Here is an 18,464-nt window from a genome sequence, read left to right as displayed (position 1 = left end):
TTTATAGAAGACATACAAAGAAGAATTAGAAGAAATAAAGCAGCTGGTAAGCACCAAATGTGTAGCTTATTTTGCAAATTTATGTAAGAGAGCATCAGTAGTTTCTTGTCAAACATTAAACATAATGGTGCAAGCTGCAGCTTATTCATGCAATGCAGTGTTATACAAGCACTGTGACTGATCTCAAATTACTATCAAAATACTGAAGCACTGTGTGATGATTCCTCAGTGTAAATAAATAATTACAACATTCCTATTAAAACCAGCATTGTATAAATCTTTATTTTTAAATCACTTTGACATTGTGGTTAGTTTGCCCTCCAGCCCCAATTAAAATATACATAGGTAATTCTGATGAGCATACATTTAAGTTTACATCCTGAAAACCCCAAATTCTGTCTTCTTTGTAGGTGCATTTAATGCTGCACTGAGGCTAAGGCCCAAAACCAGTCTTGTGTCAGCTGGATCAATAATTCCATCATCCCATAATCTAGAAAAAACAAATAAATCAATCAATCATTATAAAAGGATATTAACACACACAGCAGGTAGGTCTTCAAGCACACGAAGCTGGAAATGGCTATACTAAAGAGAGTGGACTAAAGAGCTAAATTACACTTGAAGACATGGAGTTAATTAACCTTAACCATTAACGCAATGGACTGGTATGTGTCACTCTGGAATCCGTCTTCTAAAAGAAGTTTTGGACAAAAGAAGAACGTCATGTCTACATATTTCAAATGAGATTATTCATACTTCCTTTTAGTATGAAATCACCACCTTAGAGAAAAGAGACCTTCTTTGGTTTTTAATATTTACATGGACAATGACCTTTTATCAATTACCTACCTTCTTCTAGTAAGAATGTTAGTATTTTAAAGACTATATTACATCATTTTTTACAATACTCAGGTTAGTTCAGCTGCCAGATGAGAATGATATACGTTTATTCTTTCACTATTAAAAGACCAGAGTAAATTCCAAGTATTTCCAGTATTTGTGGTATTTATTTTTTCTGAAGGCCATTTCTAAACAACTTCCCTTCTTAACTCAGTCCTGAAATCAATTAAATAATGAACAGGCAATTACCAAATTCCCAAGTCCCCAGAATCAAACACACTTGTATATAGTCTCTTTGATATTCTCTAAAAATTTAAGAACTTGTGGCATCAGTTCTCTGTGACAGCTGTACCCTACCCAAAATAAACTCCATGTCAAAACTCCCAGCAGGCCACAAAACTGTAAATATTGTATAACTACTACCTCCCCAGCACAATACTTAAACAAGATAACACATTGCTCATTGCAACCCAGTCTCACTGAAATAAGCATGCATTGTAATCAGGGTCTGCAAAACATATACACAGTATCTCTGGTTAAGACAGTGATGCTCCTCCTCCATCCCATCTGCATTCTTTTTTGAACTTCAGTGTTGGCTAATGTTTAATTATTTGTCTATGGAAAATTTAAAAATACAAGAAAGGGTCATGAATACGGAGCTAAGGCTGAGTCCACCAAGAGAAAGCACAGCCATTCCTTCCTAATTGAAGTTTCCAGCTGCAAATTTCCAGCTGCAAATCAACTATTGTTGAAGATAAACTGAAAAAAAAAAAAAATCTGTTAGAGAGGAAATCACATATTTTGCATTCTTCTCTCAATACTAAATGTGCCAACCTCATCCCCTGAAGAAAAAGGACTGCAAACTGTACATAAACACATGCTGATAAGTTCAAGGCAGCAGCACTTTCCATCCTTGCTTTGTTCACCATTTCCTGTGAAAGTCAATATTCATCAAATCAGATAAAAATATTAAGAGACTGACACGCTTTCTATTTTACAACGAATACATGTATCTATCCTAGGATGCACAAAGTAGAACTGCAGTAAAAGACACCTGTAACAAAATGAGGCATGACTCAGCCTAGGAGCCTGTTCTTCAACTAGCAGAGAGAGTAAAGCTCACCTAACTGAGAAAGAACATTCTAAGATCTTATCATGGTGCAGCTCCCAGGGTAGGGAAGACTTGTTACCCTAGATAGGGCACAAGAGCAAAGCCCAAGTACAAAAGAAGAAAGGAGTCTGGGAAACTTCACTGTTAACTGGTCAAAATTATGCTTTATGATGGAAGAAATTTTATACCCCAGTAGCTGTGACAGTAACTGACCGGACAGGTCCCAATCAGTGTAGAAAGAAAGAAGTCTGGTAAAAAAAACCTCAAACAGCTTCTTTCAAGGGAAAAAAAAAGAAGCTAGAAACCCAAATTACAAACATAAGGAAACTAGCTCTATCTAATTTGTTCTCATTTTAGGATTCTCAGTTATCTCCTTTCTAGTGGGCTAATCAGCTGTGCACTGGAACATTCTAGCAGCCACACTTGCATCTGCACAGAAGTGCTATTATCAGCAGATTTTATTGCAGAAGATACACAAGAATTGTCTGTACCATATTCTGGATAAGTGCATTGTATAAGCTCTTGTAGTCTGGTTCTTGTCAATAATTCCTTTCCTAATGTTAGATAGCTTTAAATTATAAGTAGTAACTCCGTAAAATATTTTGGTATATTTCAACTGTACTCCATTCAAAAGAGACTCAGATTAAGTGCTTCTTACCACACAGCAAAACCACTTAGAAGCTCTTATTCAAAATAACCAAAGGACCACGTATAAATTGATTTTACTAAGACTTACTTACGAGCTATTTAAATTCTCTTGATTTTCCCCAAGATAGTGGTTATATCTATTCATATATTTTAGCATCATAGACTGGCCGAGACAGAGTATTTCTACAATACTTCCAACATCATCAAGTATGCTTTACCAGAGTTTAATACATATTCTTTTTTTTTTTTCCCCTCTTCTCGTATGTTAATCTTGGTTTACTTTTGATGAATGTCCCCAACATAAGAAGGACATGGAGCTGTTGGAGCAAGTCCAGAGGAGGGCAACAAGGATGATCAGGGGGCTGGAACACCTCCTGTATGAAGACAGGCTGAGAAAGCTGGGGCTGTTCAGCCTGGAGAAGGACTCTTCATCAGCGACTGTAGTGACAGGAGAAGGGGGAATGGGTTCAAACTTAAACAGGGGAAGTCCAGATTAGCTATAAGGAAGAAGTTCTTTACTGTGAGGGTTGTGAGGCACTGGAATGGGTTGCCCAAGGAAGTGGTAAATGCTCCATCCCTGGCAGTGTTCAAGGCCAAGTTGGACAGAGTCTTGGGTGGCATGGTCCAGTGTTAGGTGTCCCTGACCACAGCAGTGGGTTGGAATTAGGTGATCTTAAGGTTCCTTCCAACCCAAACCAGTCTGCGATTCTGTGATTCTATGAATATTGTCAGATTAATCTGCTGAAGGGGTGGAGAAGATACCTGTTAATAGTGAAAAGCAAAGTAGTCTGGTAAGGTCAAAGCAACCACAATCCCTTCTTTTTCTTAGGACTGTGAAAAAAGAGAACTGTAAGAACAATTTCAATTATAGTAATTTCTATTTTTAAGTATATTGGGTTTTTTTACTATTACAAGTTTGCTTGCTCTGCATATCAATTTTTTTATTGAATACTTGTAATTAACTTTTTAATTTATGAAACAGACTGAAACTGAATGAAGGAATTGACACTGTTAATAAGTCTGCTAAGGGCCTGGGGAGGGCAGAGATGAATTGCATAAAAAAGAATCATCAACTTAACGCAGAACCTTCCAAGCTGCAGCTTCATAGTGACTACCACTGTAATAAACACTTCCAAACATGAAGCACGTTTTAATGGCAGAGTTGTTTTTGTAACAACACAATTAACTTATATCGGCAACCACAAAGATTTTATGTTGCACAGAAGTCAAGCTGCTTTCATATGGTCACCCCTGGCTTCTGCTTCTCTTTGTTTAAAGGAAACTACATTCTCTACTTGGATGTAACATTAATAATTAAACTATCTATTAAAACCCCACTGCTAGAACATGAGTCACAACTACACTCATAAAATATGTGCAACTGGGACACTGAGAGTAAAAGAAATAAAGTTCCCAAAAGTGAAATCCTCATGTAACTTGTTAAGATGAAAACTTAACATTTCCCTGAAATCCTTTTAGAAACCTGCAAGCAGATTGATGTAACTCATTAAAAAGGGTACAGCCTAACGACTCCTGTTAATTAAAACTGCTCACTGTGAAAGGTTCTAATCAAATAATTGATCGAAGTTTGATTAGAAAACACAACTGCAGGGAACGCGACTGACATCCTGTACATATAACAAGTTATAATTTACAAGCAAAATTTTAGAAGCAGAGTAAATATGGAAATTTGCTTATACTTTAAACATCGCTATGGCATTTTCCTTCCTTCTTATTCCTATTGCTAAAATTTTAATGCAAAGCCTAATGAAGTCAACTGGAAGAGTCACATCACTCTCCACGGACATGAAGGGTGAGGCAGACTAGTCCCATATTTTAGGAGTGAGGACAGCTCGAGGGAGCCTTCAAACCAGCTGCATCTGCGCAGCAACACAGACAGCAGTCTTTCTGCCCATCTACCATTCATTCTTCTCAGCACTGCAAAGCTGTTTGTTGGAGTGCTCTTGTTGGAGGGATCCAATTAGCTCTGACAAAACTAAGGCTATCCAGATTCAATTTCAATATAGCACCCTGACATTTGGTCAACAGTCAACTGTTCCTTTTACCATCCTTGAAGCCAAACAGGAAGCATCCTTTGGAGGAATGGGAACAGGTTACTTTGTCTCCCTGACCTATGGCAAATACTTGCCAATAAGCAGCTGCTGATGTTGGCTGACAAATGGTTTAGCTTCAAGGTGCCACGTGGCTAAATCCCTCCTTCATGTACATTTCTTGCTGCAAAGGCAAATCGTACTTCATTTCATTGTCTCTGCTTGGGCAGCCTATTCCACAGTAATGAAAACTTTTGAGCTATCAGTCTGAGCTCTTGCTTAGGAATTTACAATAAATGAAGGAACAAGCCACACATGTCATAATATTGGCGGGAAAGCATGAAATCAGAGCAGAAAACATGAGAATATCTAATCATATACCTAATTATCTCTAGTAGACAGCAGAGAGCAATTAAGAGCTCCTAGACAATGCAGACTGTACCTATACATGTACTGAAGAGACAGAGAAAACAGCCTGGAGTGCCTTGACCTGCGCTAGCCTTCTCACAAGCACTCTTCAGTGAAAAGGGGCATTTCACTTTCCCTGCTTTTAGCCAGATGAACTTCAGCAGGATTTCAGCTCTGACATTTGACTTCATGTCTCAGTTGGGCTTATTAACTTGACTACAGCATCACATGAACCCAACCATGTGCAACCCAGACCCACACTAGTTCTCAGCTAGATCACATCTGTGCATGTTAAATTTCCTCTCCAAGCTACAGGCATAGTAAGAAGTACATAATTACCCTGCTTTTTTAAGTGAAGGACAAGATGGCTAGTATTAATTAGCATTTCCTAACCCGTAGGCTAGGCAACCTTAGGCTATTTCCTGAGATGCCTTCCAGATTTGCAACATAACTTCACAAAATGGCCAGATATTCTGGAAACATGAACTGGTAGAAATCGCTCAGTAGAAAGTTTCTTGTCTAAAAATCACTGGACACTATTAAAAATTTAGAATCTGACTTTTTTATTTATTTCAAACTTAATCTTACATGTACAACTATTTTTCTGCAGATTAGTAATTTAGTGGTGAATATTGACAATGGTCTGTTGGTTTCAGGGAGAGGGCAAGTTTTTGTATCACTGATATATACTGAATAAATAGTATGATAAATATATCCTATTATTTTCATTCACAATTACAAAGAGACTATGACTGTGTTTCCAGTGAACATATTGAAAAAAGCAAATGTAAAAAAAGAAACCATTCAGATTATCTTATCTTCTTCTCCATGCTAGGGATTAATTTTAAAACCAGAAAGTGTGACTTATTTTTCAAATGTTATTACATCAGTGGAAAATTCTCCTCCTTAAAATCCAGTTACAGAAGATGACAATATGTGTTTTCATTTTTCCTTCTTGCGTCAGGGCACAAGGCTTTGTGACACAGGTACTAGGCTTAATCTTTAAGGGCTAGTAAGACAGATTTTAACAGCTGAAACCATCTTTCAATTTGGGGAAACCCCTATGAAATGCAAATCAATTAAAAAGATATAAAATTAAAAAGATATTAATAAAAAAATTCTAAACTACTGTTCCACCAAAAACTCCATGTCAATAACAATTCAGGATTTCACAAAAGTATCCTCACTGATTACACGTAAAAACCCCAATACATAGTAACTTAGTAGCAGTGGGGGTTGTGTACATGCATAAAGCCTCAACAAGCTGAGAATATCTACAACTCTGCAACGCTACCACATAGGCAGAAGCAGAGACCAAACACTGGTGAGACTAAAACCTCCCCTAAATCCATGACCCACATGCTATACAACAGCATCACTGAAACCTGCCTAGACGAAACCATAAAACCTGTGCTACATATCCTACTAAGACAGGGCAAAATGGCAAGAGCTTCCATTTGATACAGACACTAATCTGATTAAACATTAAAATGAATACAGATCCCCCAGGTACAATGATTTCAGTTAATCACACTGTTCCAACAGAAACCAGTGTAAAAGCTACCATTAATTTTATATCTTCCTTTAGATCATGATAAACAGTTAATAAAGGAGCTCACTGATGCTATGCTGCTGCTGTATCAAGTTTGTCATACACACGATTAAGCAGGCAGGTTACCAGGTCACACAAAAAGGTCCCCTAACTCTTTCTCTTCTTGGCATCTTTACCGCACTGTCAGCATACCTTGCACCCACCTGTTCACACAATTTCTGCCCATGATGGCCACATCAAAATTTATCAAATCCCAACCACTCTGCAGTTTGTTTCCAGTTTCCTGCCAGCATGTAAGAAAACCATGAGTATCTCTAATTCAGCTACACAAAACCAGGCAGACTCACAGTTACAGAAGAGTAACATTTCTGCAAAATGAGAAGCCACAGAGGCACAGCAAAGCTGCGTTATTACATGCTACCCTCTACCATCAGCAGCAGCTCAGACCCTGTGCAGAACTGGCTTTTGTATTCCACAAGCAGAAAAATTTGCTGGAAGACTGGTACAGACAGGATGAAACTGATATACAGTAACAATCAGAGGCCAAGAAAGCCTCCAAAGTCAGTTGCCAGAGGATGCCAGGATGCCATGTTGCTTCATGAGCCTCACTAGTTCCCAGGCATTTACTAATATTCCATTAACCTGAGCACAAAATGCTGCAAACGACTTCCCAACAAACATAAATATGCCGTACATATTCAGCCAATGACCTGAATCGTCCAATACAGTCACCTACCTAGATAACGACCTGAGATTTGCAAATGGTTTCAGGTCTTTCTGGAACTTCTGCTTTACTACTGGTCTCTTTGAATTGCAGAATCCCACTAAATTAATTCTTCCTAACATACATATAGCCACTCATTACACTGTTCAATGGGCTTTTGAATGGTGACCAGACACTACTTTGGGAAGAATGATAAAACTTATCCGAACAAAATACTTAGAATATAAACTCCATGCTACCATCTCATTACTTACAGAACCAGCAGAACAATTCCTACAAGTGCATGTTTTCTTCTGAAACAGTACAGAAGAGAGACTACAAAGTCTCTAAGACAGATAAAACATCGACTTGAAGCTTGTTGTGTTGTACTCCTGTATATCACACACAATCTTTGTTTCAGATTGCTCTCTTCTGTTCTTCAGCACCAAGATTTAGATGTTATTGTTATGTCATGTGATTACAATTAAAATTTGGAAAAGTTATTTATATGTTACCTTGCACTGGAATAATAAGGGTTTCCTTCTTCCTCAAACCTCTTAATGATTGGCTCCTTCAAAGCTGCTTCTTCTGCCTCAGATAACTAAAAAACCAGGCAAATAAACAAACAGATATTCTTTAATATTTTCTCCCACGACAGGAGAATTTTGTACGCAGCACCCAAGTTTATACCCCTTTTTACATGATGTTATCAATTTCATGTGTTTGACAATGAAATTAAAACACCACTTTTCAAAACCTGTGGGTAGGAAAAGGAGCTGTAGAAATATACTTAACTGAGTATAAGAATAATTGCATATTAGCATCTGAAAAACTCCTGAAAAATTGCGGTACTCAACAAATCCTATTCTGAGTTGCCTTTTGCAAGATCTTTTAACAAAACAAGTCTATGCTTTTCTACCACTGGGTTTCTCTATGATCTAGAGTGGACATCACTGTAATTCAGAAAAATTTCAAATTTCTAAAACACTTTACTGACATTAATTACAATTATTTTTCTCAAACTTCTTTCTGGCTTTCATTCTGTCCATCTTAGGGATTTGGGAAATCAAGACAGAGAACTGAAGATGAATATATTCTGTCCATGGAAAGCTCAAGTAACATGCAGAAAACAGAACTGTTGAGATAACACTTCCTTATTACGAATACGTAAAATACAAGCAAGTTTAAGACATCATAATAAAATCACCTATGAGATCAATGCAACAGTATAAACACAAACTATGTAATCTAAAAAACACAGCAGAAAAGAGTGTAGAGAGAAACTAGAAAAGATTATTAAACAAAATAAAGTAATTTTCTATTAAAATGCTGAAATGAGTCAAAACCTTCTAGAAACCTCTACAGACTTCTGTTGTAAGTTTCATAATTGTCAGTCACTGAATAATTTGAAGTTGTGTTTTCTGTAAAACTGCCCAATTCAGAAGTAAATGGAAAGACACTTCGTTCTCACTTATTCCTCTGCCTTCTCCCAAACGAGGGAGGATCCCTGGCTGCTCATCAGAACTAATAATCTGGTGCACAAAGTACAAAAGTGAATGATATGAGAAATACTCTTCTTTTTAAGCAGACAAGAAATGTAATGATGATCTTCACATTTACAAGGTGTAAAAGGTAACATTTCACAAATCTTTCACGTTTGTCAATGCACTAGGTGGCATTCGGAGAATGATAGTTCATTGGAGTCTCTGTCACATCCTAGCTCAAGAAGTGAGCAACTCCAGTGAAAGGGTAAACAATAATGACATTACTGTAAATGAAAGAAGAAAGAGGTACCTGTTTTCCCTCCCTTGCTTTCTGGTCCTTAGCTATTGTAGCTAGAACAGTTGCAGCTTGTTCCCCTCCCATCACCGATATGCGAGCATTTGGCCACATATATAGAAATCTTGGACTAAAAAAATACATATTAAATACCAAAATAAGACATTGCCTTATTTCATAGTAAAGAAATACTTCTCAATCAGCCAAGAATTCATTTTTACGCACGACAATCTTACAGTGTATTGTTTTTAAAGACTGCAAAGTAACATACTTCAATCCTTGCAGCATTAGGTTTGGAAATACGAAAGTTCTGTTTATTTCCTATATCCAGGCACCTTAAAAAATTCTTTCTTGAGATTCTTCATTTAACACTACCATCATCCCACCACCATTCCAGAATTTTTCTCTTTAAAAGTATTACCTTGAAAAATGAAAAGAACATTTATGCGAGTCTTGTCCAAAGGGTAAAAAAAAAAAAAATAAATCCTTACAGATTCTGCAAACATTACTCATAAAAACAGACCTATGAAAGTGAATAAGGATTTTTTACACAGGCGGTACTCTTCACATGAATGCAGAATAAAGGACCAGCCCAAACTAGCTGGTGACTCTTCAGGATTATACAATTTTTTCTCCAAGAGGAAATGGGTAAAAAGCATGTCAAAACATTTACATGTTAGATCTCCTACATCACCTAATTCGAGGTTAATCATAAGGCTACAAATCTCTACAGGTTAGTCAGGCTGTGTTTTGCTTATGACCATATTCAATGAAAATTGTTTTGCTTTCCAAATAGCATGACTTCTCCAAGTACCAGAACGGTACTTCCAGGATATGTTCTCTCAACTTAGTCTTATCCCCTGTCATAACTGCAAGTAACACTTACCTATATGCTCTTCCACACATCCCATAGTTTCCAGCTCCATAAGAACCACCAATAATTACTGTTATTTTAGGTACATTGGCACAAGCTACAGCAGTTACCATCTTGGCACCATCTTTTGCTATCCCTTCAGCTTCATATTCTCTGCCAACCATGAAACCTAAAGAATTATAATATGAATGAAAGGCTCAGTAAATTTATATTAATATCATATGCCATATGTCATATTATGTGCTTTATAGCACATGCAGAAAAAATGAGGAACAAATGGTAATGCAAGGCCTTCACCAGCTGCTGACAGGCTGATTTCAGAACAGGCTGGAGATGCAGATGCAACAAAGCACACAAGACGCTGTATAAAAGTTACAGCCTCAACAGTTAACAACAAAACCTGCAACATAATGAAACTTCAAAATACTGAGCTTACTCACCTGTAATATTCTGCAAAAACACAATGGGAATATTTCTCTGGCAACACAACTGGATAAAATGTGTACCCTGTGGAGAGAAAAGAAAGGAAAAAGAAACCAAAACAAAAAATCAAAAAAGAGTAAGCCATTCAAGTTGGATAAGTGAAGCTATCTCCACCAGCAATCTGAAGACTGTGACAAGTCTCCTTCCACTTAAGTCCACAAGCATATTTACATCGTGAAATACTGCATCACACAAAGTCAACTGCAAAATGTATGCTCATTCTAGAAGAACATGCCAAAAATGTGTGAGTTCAAGGGTGAAGCAGAAATTATATCCTTAAAAAGCATTACTGCTGATACTGAAAGGCTGAACTGTTTTGACTCAGCCAATACATAGTTAAAACCACAGGCAGCTTCACAGTGTGGCATTTGATATTGAGTTTTGAAGGACTGTGTAGTAGAAATTAAGACAACCAGTGAGAAAAAAGGTATCTCCCCATTTCCTGTATAAAAGACAAGTATTCTCTGAAATAGGCAAAGGCCCACACAAACCATTTGCTCTTGGGCAGACCAATGGGCTCTAACACTCATTTCCTGATGATCACGGGAAAAAGATGTATCCCAATGTACTACAAAAATGCCAGAAGAAAAAAAAGGAATATTGTTAGATTATGATGCTTACAGAAGCAACATCATGGACAAAGGCCTCGCCAGAAGTGAACCAAATGAAACGTTGCCATCTCCTTTTGCAGTACTCATATGCCGGCAAAAGTCAGGAGAGGAATGTTCCTTGTTTATTTTCATTGGTAGGAAAAAAGTTGCAGCACTAAGTGATCACAAAAATACTGACAGTATTAGAAATACAAAGAGTTATTTTCAACTTGGAAACATATGTGTTAAAGCAAATGCTAGCCTAAAACAATGTCACTTACTGGCAGTGCTCCAAGTTGACAGTATTCCTTCAGTAAGTAAAACTAAATTTCATGTATTAGTTTATTACATCAATAAATCTTTCTTTCTCCAAGTATCTCTCACGGCTTCCTTTTTCCTATAGATTTTCAATACTGATTTCCTCGCCCTTACTCTGAGGAGCTTGCTAGAACAAAACTGCCATATATAATTGCTATGACAAAAATTCAACTGACAGTCATTTCCTGAAAAAATTTTGTAAGGCTGCATGTTTTCACTCAGTCTAAGCCAGGAGCTGCTGCTTCAAAGTGTAAAACTTAAACCTCTGGTAACAAATGAACTGAGCACTCGAATCCAAGTTTGAAATTCTCCAGTAATAAATTACAGTATTTCACAGTTCACAGGTTAGGAATTATAACCAGTAGGGTAATTTATATAATCACCATGGACTTTTCTTGTAATGGCTATAAATCCCAGGATTACTATTTCATTTGTGGTGTTGTCACACAATTTCAAATGCTGTTTTTTCTACCTGTATTTTCCTATTGATTTTTGACCTTTCCTATTGACTTCGTACCAGAAAAATCTACAGAACACCGTTTCTAAAATATGGTCAAATGTTTTTACAGCCTATTAAGCTATTTCATGCTTACATGAAAAATGTGGAGCCAGTCCGCTTTCATATTTTAAAAAGTTTCTCATTTCAACATCAAGTTGTGTGGTTTGGTTGATACGCTGGAGGGAAGGAATGCCATTCAGAGGGACCCTGACAGCTGTGAGGTGGGCTGATGCCAGCCTTACAAAGTTTAGCCATGGCAAGTGCAAGGTCCTACACCTGGGTCGAAGCAATCCCAGGCATAGCTACAGACTGGGCAAAGAAGAGATTCAGAGCAGCCCTGTGGAGAAGGACTTGGGTGTGTTGGTTGATGAGAAAATGAACATGAGCTGGCTTCAGTGTGCACTCGCAGCCCAGAAAGCCAACCGTATTCTGGGCTGCATCAAAAGGAGCGTGACCAGCAGGTCAAAGGAGGTGATCCTGCCCCTCTACTCTGCTCTCATGAGACCTCACTTGGAGTATTGTGTGCAGTTCTGGTGTCCTCAACATAAAAAGGTCAAGGAACTGTTGGAACAAGTCCAGATGAGGGCCACAAGTATGATCAGGGACTGGAGCACCTCCCATATGAAGACAGGCTGAGGAAGTTGGGGCTGTTCAGCCTGGAGAAGAGAAGGCTGAGTGGAGACCTCATAGCAGCCTTCCAGTATCTGAAGGGGGCCTGTAAGGATGCTGGGGAGTGACTCTTCATCAGGGACTGTAGTGACAGGGCAAGGGGTAACGGGTTAAAACTTAAAACAGGGGAAGTTTAGATTGGCTATAAGGAAGAAATTCTTAACTGTTAGGGTGGTGAGGCACTGGAATGGGTTGCCCAGGGAGGTTGTGAATGCCCCATCCCTGGCAGTGTTCAAGGCCAGGTTGGACAGAGGCTTGGGCGAGATGGTTAAGTGTGAAGTGCCCCTGCTCATGGCAGGAGGGTTGGAACTAGATGACCTTAAGGTCCTTTCCAGCCCTAATTATTCTATGATTCTAAGTTGTACACCGTAAGTTTCATTTTTCATTGGCAAAGAAGCTAATAATCTATTTATTTACCTTTTTTGCTGACTCTGAGAAAAGAACTCCATTGTTTCCAATAATTCCTACTGGATAACCAAATATTCTTGCAAATCCTGAAGAAGAAAGATAAATTTACAAGTTTTCAAATATATTTATTTTATCATAGTGTATAAAGAGAAGTCTTTCTCTTGGTAACAGAAAATATTATTCTCTTGAAGAAAAGAAAATGTTATTAAGAGTATCAATGGGAGAGCCAAACAGAATGAATCCAACTGCAAAACCACTGGTAACATATACAGAATAATTATAATGTATGTCTAAATACCTGTAATTAAAGTATCCCCATACAAGGCTTTGAATTCATCAAATTTACTTCCATCTACAATTCTAGCAATGACCTTAAGAAAAAGTAGAAAAATAAAATTAAATTCAAAATCCTTCATAGTTTTTAATTTGTTTAGATGGAAAGACCACGCTAACATATAACTTAAAATAAATGCTTTCCATTTAGAGAACATCAGACAGCCAACCATATAAATAGTCTTGGATGGCACGGAAAGCCCATTTACTTTTTAAAGTGTGATTTATCTACATGATCATAAAAAATGGAATTTCAAAATTAAGAATATTCTAAAAGAACACTTAAAATTATACAGAAACAAAGTTTCCATATTAGTTAAATTTTAAAGGAAAATGCTACCTCTGCTTATAATGAACATTCATGAATAGACTGACATCTATAAAGAGAAAAAAGCACACAGCCATAAGCCACTTTCTTAGAGAAAAGTTTATTTTCAGCTTTTCTTAAATCTGTGACATACAAAAATAGTGATGATCTGTTCTGAGGCTCCTCTGAGAGGCAAAGCAGCCATTTCATATAAATATATATCCATTGATAGCAAGCTATTACAACTTTCGAGAGTTTGGTGTTAGACTCATTAAAAGTGTTTACTTTTCTTTACCTTAATGCAAAGCAAATCCTAGTAATTTCTGATGAAATATTTTTAGAAAGGTACATACTAAGACATTTCCTAAAACAATTACTTGGTTGGTAGTGAAAAAGGCTCCTAATATGGGATTTATGTAAAACATGAGAAAATATATGGTCTCAGATGAAGGTACTCAGGCAAATAATTACACTACACCTGCAGTAGTGTCCAACAGTCTCCATATGTGGTTAGAGGAGCACCGAATTGTTTGTCTTCCTTATACTCCATAAATCTTTAAATATTTGGTCTTTACTTTCACAGGATTAACAGAAAAAGAAAGCTATCATATCACTGAGCAGGTCTGTAAAATGTACTGAGAAGGCAAAGCTGCCTATTTTCTAGCAGCTTTTTCAGAATGTTAACAATCTTTCATCCTTGCTCATCCTTCTTAAAAGTATAATCAAAAAAAGCATTATATTTTCAACATGTCATTGCCACTGCAAAGGATCTGCTGGGAAAAGCAAAAACCAAAGACACAAAAACCAAAACAAAAAACAACCAACCAGAAAAGTACCCCAAATCAGATTTCTGTAGATGATGATACAAAGCGTGATTTCCTGCAAGAAAAATGAATGCATGCATGTATGGGTATGCGGATCTTGCATTTATATTCATACCTCTTTGACATCAAAGTTTCTTTTTAGCTGGTCGCCAACTATTCCATATATTTCATCACCAGGAAATAAAGGCTCTTCTGATGGTTCTATAGTGACCTGTAGCAATTTAACAAAACAATTTACACAACAAAGGAATTGTTAGTCCACATTATGGCTTAAAAGAACCCAAACAAGAATTACTTTGCCAACAGCTTTGAACAATCTTCTCTTCACCAACCACATCTGCTTGTCCTCATTTTGCAAAAAGATCAAGTTTCTTAAACTAAAGCTTGATAACATGTTCTCACTTACTGTTACCTTTGGTTTTGTTCCTGTGTATATCTCTGTAAGTACACCACTTCTTCCATGTTAACAAAAATTAAGCATGTCCTCCATTTGCTTACTTACTCCCTGTACCCTATTAGGCAGGTAGTATCCTAAAAAACTGATAAAGATTTTTGCCATGCAACTGAATACAATATCTTGCCTTCCTTCAGGTGCTGAGGTTTAATCTTCAACTCATCCTTTCACATCTCCTGACAAATTAAGCTAAGGCAACTTCTCCCCCATATGCTATTCACCCTATTTTCTACAAGGAATTTTTAAATCAATAAAATACAATGACATGATTTAAGTCTATCCCCTCAGTTTTATACCTTTAATAGTCATAGAAAACACTATTCAAAAAGATGCTTCAGCAGGTATTTAAGTCCATAGGAATGATCATGTGGGCTTAAAATTATATTAAGCATCTTGCAAGCCTGTGTTTATTTTAAAGCGCAATTCTGTGATTCTTAAGCACTGTTCTAGTTACTTCACTCTTGCATTTAATCCCAGTGATTTTACTGGGAATAATGCAGAATCAAAATACTAGAGAAATCTTTAAGGACAAGGACCACACATCCCATTTTTAAAGTGTCTATAGTCAGAGACAAAAAATGTGTTGAATAAACCAGGCAAAAAAAAAGCATTCCTAATTTAAACAACGCAGTGTTTCAGACCCTATACACTTACGTCTACTTTCTTTTGGAGATTTAAATTTCTGACAGCTTTCCTTGCTAGATGAAGAGCATGACTGTCATCCAAAGCATAGTGATCTGTTACACCAGATTTTCTGTATGTAAATAACAACAGCAACAGGAACACTTATAAAAAATAATCATCTGACAATGAAAATCTGAGGTTTAAAAACTTTAAAGACTTATGAAGTTTTATATTTATCTTTAAAATATAGATTCTACAATACAGCTCTCCATGTTTTGATACGAAATTACTTTCAAAATAAAACCACGCCTGAAATTTTCTTTGGAACAGCACATTCAAGTTATCAGACATGACGTAAAATAGCAACTTTAAGTAGTAAAAAAATCTAAATGACAATATAAAAGATGACAGACACAGTACAAATGGAAACTAAAATTAATTTTAAATTAAAAAGGAAACATGTTAACAAAAATTTATAAACTTCCCTGAAAAAGAATTCTTTGTTCACTTTAGTGAAGCAGAAATTAAGCATTTTTGTACAGTAATACCTAACTTCATTTACTATTCTTTTAATTTTCGAACTAGAAATTGCACAGAATTCTTCATTTTGACAAGCATTCTTTTACAAAAGACACAGACTATTTTGATCTTGTTTGTAGTAAAGTTCTAATTGACCATAAGAAAGATAGAATCTACAAAATGCATTAAGCTTTCTCCATGTGTATTATCCTTCTAACAGTATTAAACAGTACAGAAAAGTTTACCATATTATGCATGATTCTGCAGTATATTAGACATGTAGGGATTTTAAAGTAGTAAATGAAGGCAACAAGATCCTAAATAGAGTAATATAAGGTAACTGTGCTATTCATATAATAAAATAATTCATCAGCACCAGATAAGGACATGGGAATCTTAATTTTCATATCTAAATACAGTTTTTAGAAGATTAAAATAAAATAAAACTAAACAAAACCCAACCCTACTAAGGTCTGAAGGATGAAACTCTAGGAAAATATTTCTTGAAACCTGCAGTGAAGATCTGCCCCTCCAAGATCCTCTGCTGATACTTCTTCACCTGTTGCTGCTTTAACCTACCACAAGAAAAGGAAAATGAGGTTTAGAGTCTATACCTGCCTTGAGTTAATATTTATACTGGCTTAGTTAAAGCAGTAAGAAAGATCTTTGAACTTTCATTTTCACAAATTTTTTTTTTTTTGCACTTAACAAACAAGTTCAAATGTGATCTTTTCCTGCATTGTTTCAAACAAGCAATACCTCAGTTGAAGCTTAGTATTCTTTGACTGCTTTTTCAACACAAACTCTTCTTCTGTGAATTTTAACTTACTTATGTGTTAACCATAAACCAATCATTAGCAGCTTTTATTTTCTCAATCTTCCATTAAACACACAACAACGTAGTAATTTTCCTTTAAAAAGCATATTATTGGCATAAAACTGTTCGGATCAAGTACGATGATTTCATAAAAATACCCGGAATGCACAATCTAAATCCTACATGAGTCAAACCTTAGACCTGACAGGATAATTTAAAAGTGAGTGAACTCCTTCCTAAAACAAAGCAGTATCATTTACTGCGTGTTTTAAAAAACCACTGTTCTTGTGTATTTTGTGCACAGTTCTTGTGCATTTCCACTCAACCATAAATGCTTGAAAAGGATTCCTTGTAAGCTGGTGAAACCATTATTCATCGCACAGAGTACAGAGGTAGTTTAAGAGACAAGAGAAAACTAAAATAATTTCTGAAACATATTTCAGTTTCCAAATTTTTAGCCTAAAACTGAAGTACACTAAAGTTATAAATACATATACACACACACTTCCAAACTGTCAAGTCTGTAAAATTAAGTACAGGTATCTCTTCTTGGCTTTTAAATTTGAATGGCTACTCATGTAATATAAAGGTGTGACATTCTGAAATTAATTAATGAAAAGTTTGAGACAAAATTAGCTTGAGTCTTCATCAAACAACAAAGAAGAGAACATACTTTTACGAGAAATAAGGAAAAATCTCTTCACCAGAAGTGTTTTCAAACACTGGAACAGGGTGCCCAGGGAAGTGGTTGAGTCACCAACCCTGGAGGTGTTTAAAAGATACACAGACATGGCACACATGGCTTAGTGGTAGACTTGGCAGTGCTAGGTTTATAGTTAACTTGCTGATCTTAAGGGTGTATTCCAACATAAATGGTTCTGTGATTCTATTCTATGATTCTATTAAATAGTTTTATACGTCTCTCTCAACGCATCTGAAACAGTATGCAGTTATAACATTATGATTCTGTGACTACTAAAGAACTTTAAACAAATCTGAATAGAGCACTGATTTCTATTAGTACCAAAATCTAGATGCTCATTTTAAGAAACTCTACAAAAATGACGTTTTCATCTTCCACAGAAGTGAAGTTTTCCTTATCCAAATCACAGAATCAAAGTTGTGAAGTCTGTCACCCACCTTGGGAGATTGTCTAGTTTAACTCCCCTGCTCAAAGCAGGGTCAACAAGAAGAGGCTGCTCATGATCATGCACAGTGGACTTTTAGTATGTTTAGGGATGGAGGCTTCATAACCTCTCTGGGTAACTTGGTTCAGCATGACCACCCTTGCAGTATATAAGTGTTTTCTTACATCTAAACAGAATTTCCTACATTTCAGTTTGTGACCTGTAGTCTCCTGACCTGCCTGTCACTGGATACCAATGAGAAGTCAGGCTCTGCTATCTTTACTCCCCATTGCTAGGTATTCACACACACAGACTCCCCCTGAGCCACCTCTTCAACAGACTGAGAAGTCTCAGTTCTCTCAGCCTCTTGTTACACAACAGAAGCTTTAGTCATTCCATCATCTTCAGGACCTTCACTGACTCACTCAAGTATGTCCATGCCTTTCTTGGGCTGGAGAGCCCAGAGTTGGACCTAGCACCGCAAATGTGTCTTACCAGTGCTGAGCAGATGGGAAAGATAACTAAC

The 18,464-nt window shown here is 36.6% G+C and overlaps 1 protein-coding gene across 1 annotated transcript in view; it reads right to left on the bottom strand.

Annotated features, from left to right (window-relative positions):
• Positions 1-256: 256 nt before the first annotated feature.
• Positions 257-18,464, bottom strand: part of MCCC2 (methylcrotonyl-CoA carboxylase subunit 2) — a 37,680-nt gene continuing 19,472 nt past the window's right edge. The window contains exons 8-17 of the mRNA XM_065662428.1: positions 16,505-16,569; positions 15,506-15,605; positions 14,513-14,608; positions 13,232-13,304; positions 12,943-13,019; positions 10,407-10,473; positions 9,979-10,135; positions 9,108-9,222; positions 7,829-7,914; positions 257-490 (exon numbers count right to left, since the gene is read on the bottom strand). Coding sequence (XP_065518500.1) covers positions 373-490; positions 7,829-7,914; positions 9,108-9,222; positions 9,979-10,135; positions 10,407-10,473; positions 12,943-13,019; positions 13,232-13,304; positions 14,513-14,608; positions 15,506-15,605; positions 16,505-16,569 — 954 coding nt within the window. The 3' untranslated portion in view covers positions 257-372. The remainder of the gene's footprint in view (positions 491-7,828; positions 7,915-9,107; positions 9,223-9,978; positions 10,136-10,406; positions 10,474-12,942; positions 13,020-13,231; positions 13,305-14,512; positions 14,609-15,505; positions 15,606-16,504; positions 16,570-18,464) is intronic.

This window comes from Lathamus discolor, chromosome Z (assembly GCF_037157495.1).
Source record: "Lathamus discolor isolate bLatDis1 chromosome Z, bLatDis1.hap1, whole genome shotgun sequence".
NCBI classification, from domain to species: domain Eukaryota; kingdom Metazoa; phylum Chordata; class Aves; order Psittaciformes; family Psittacidae; genus Lathamus; species Lathamus discolor.
This window is presented reverse-complemented; position numbering and strand designations above follow the sequence as displayed.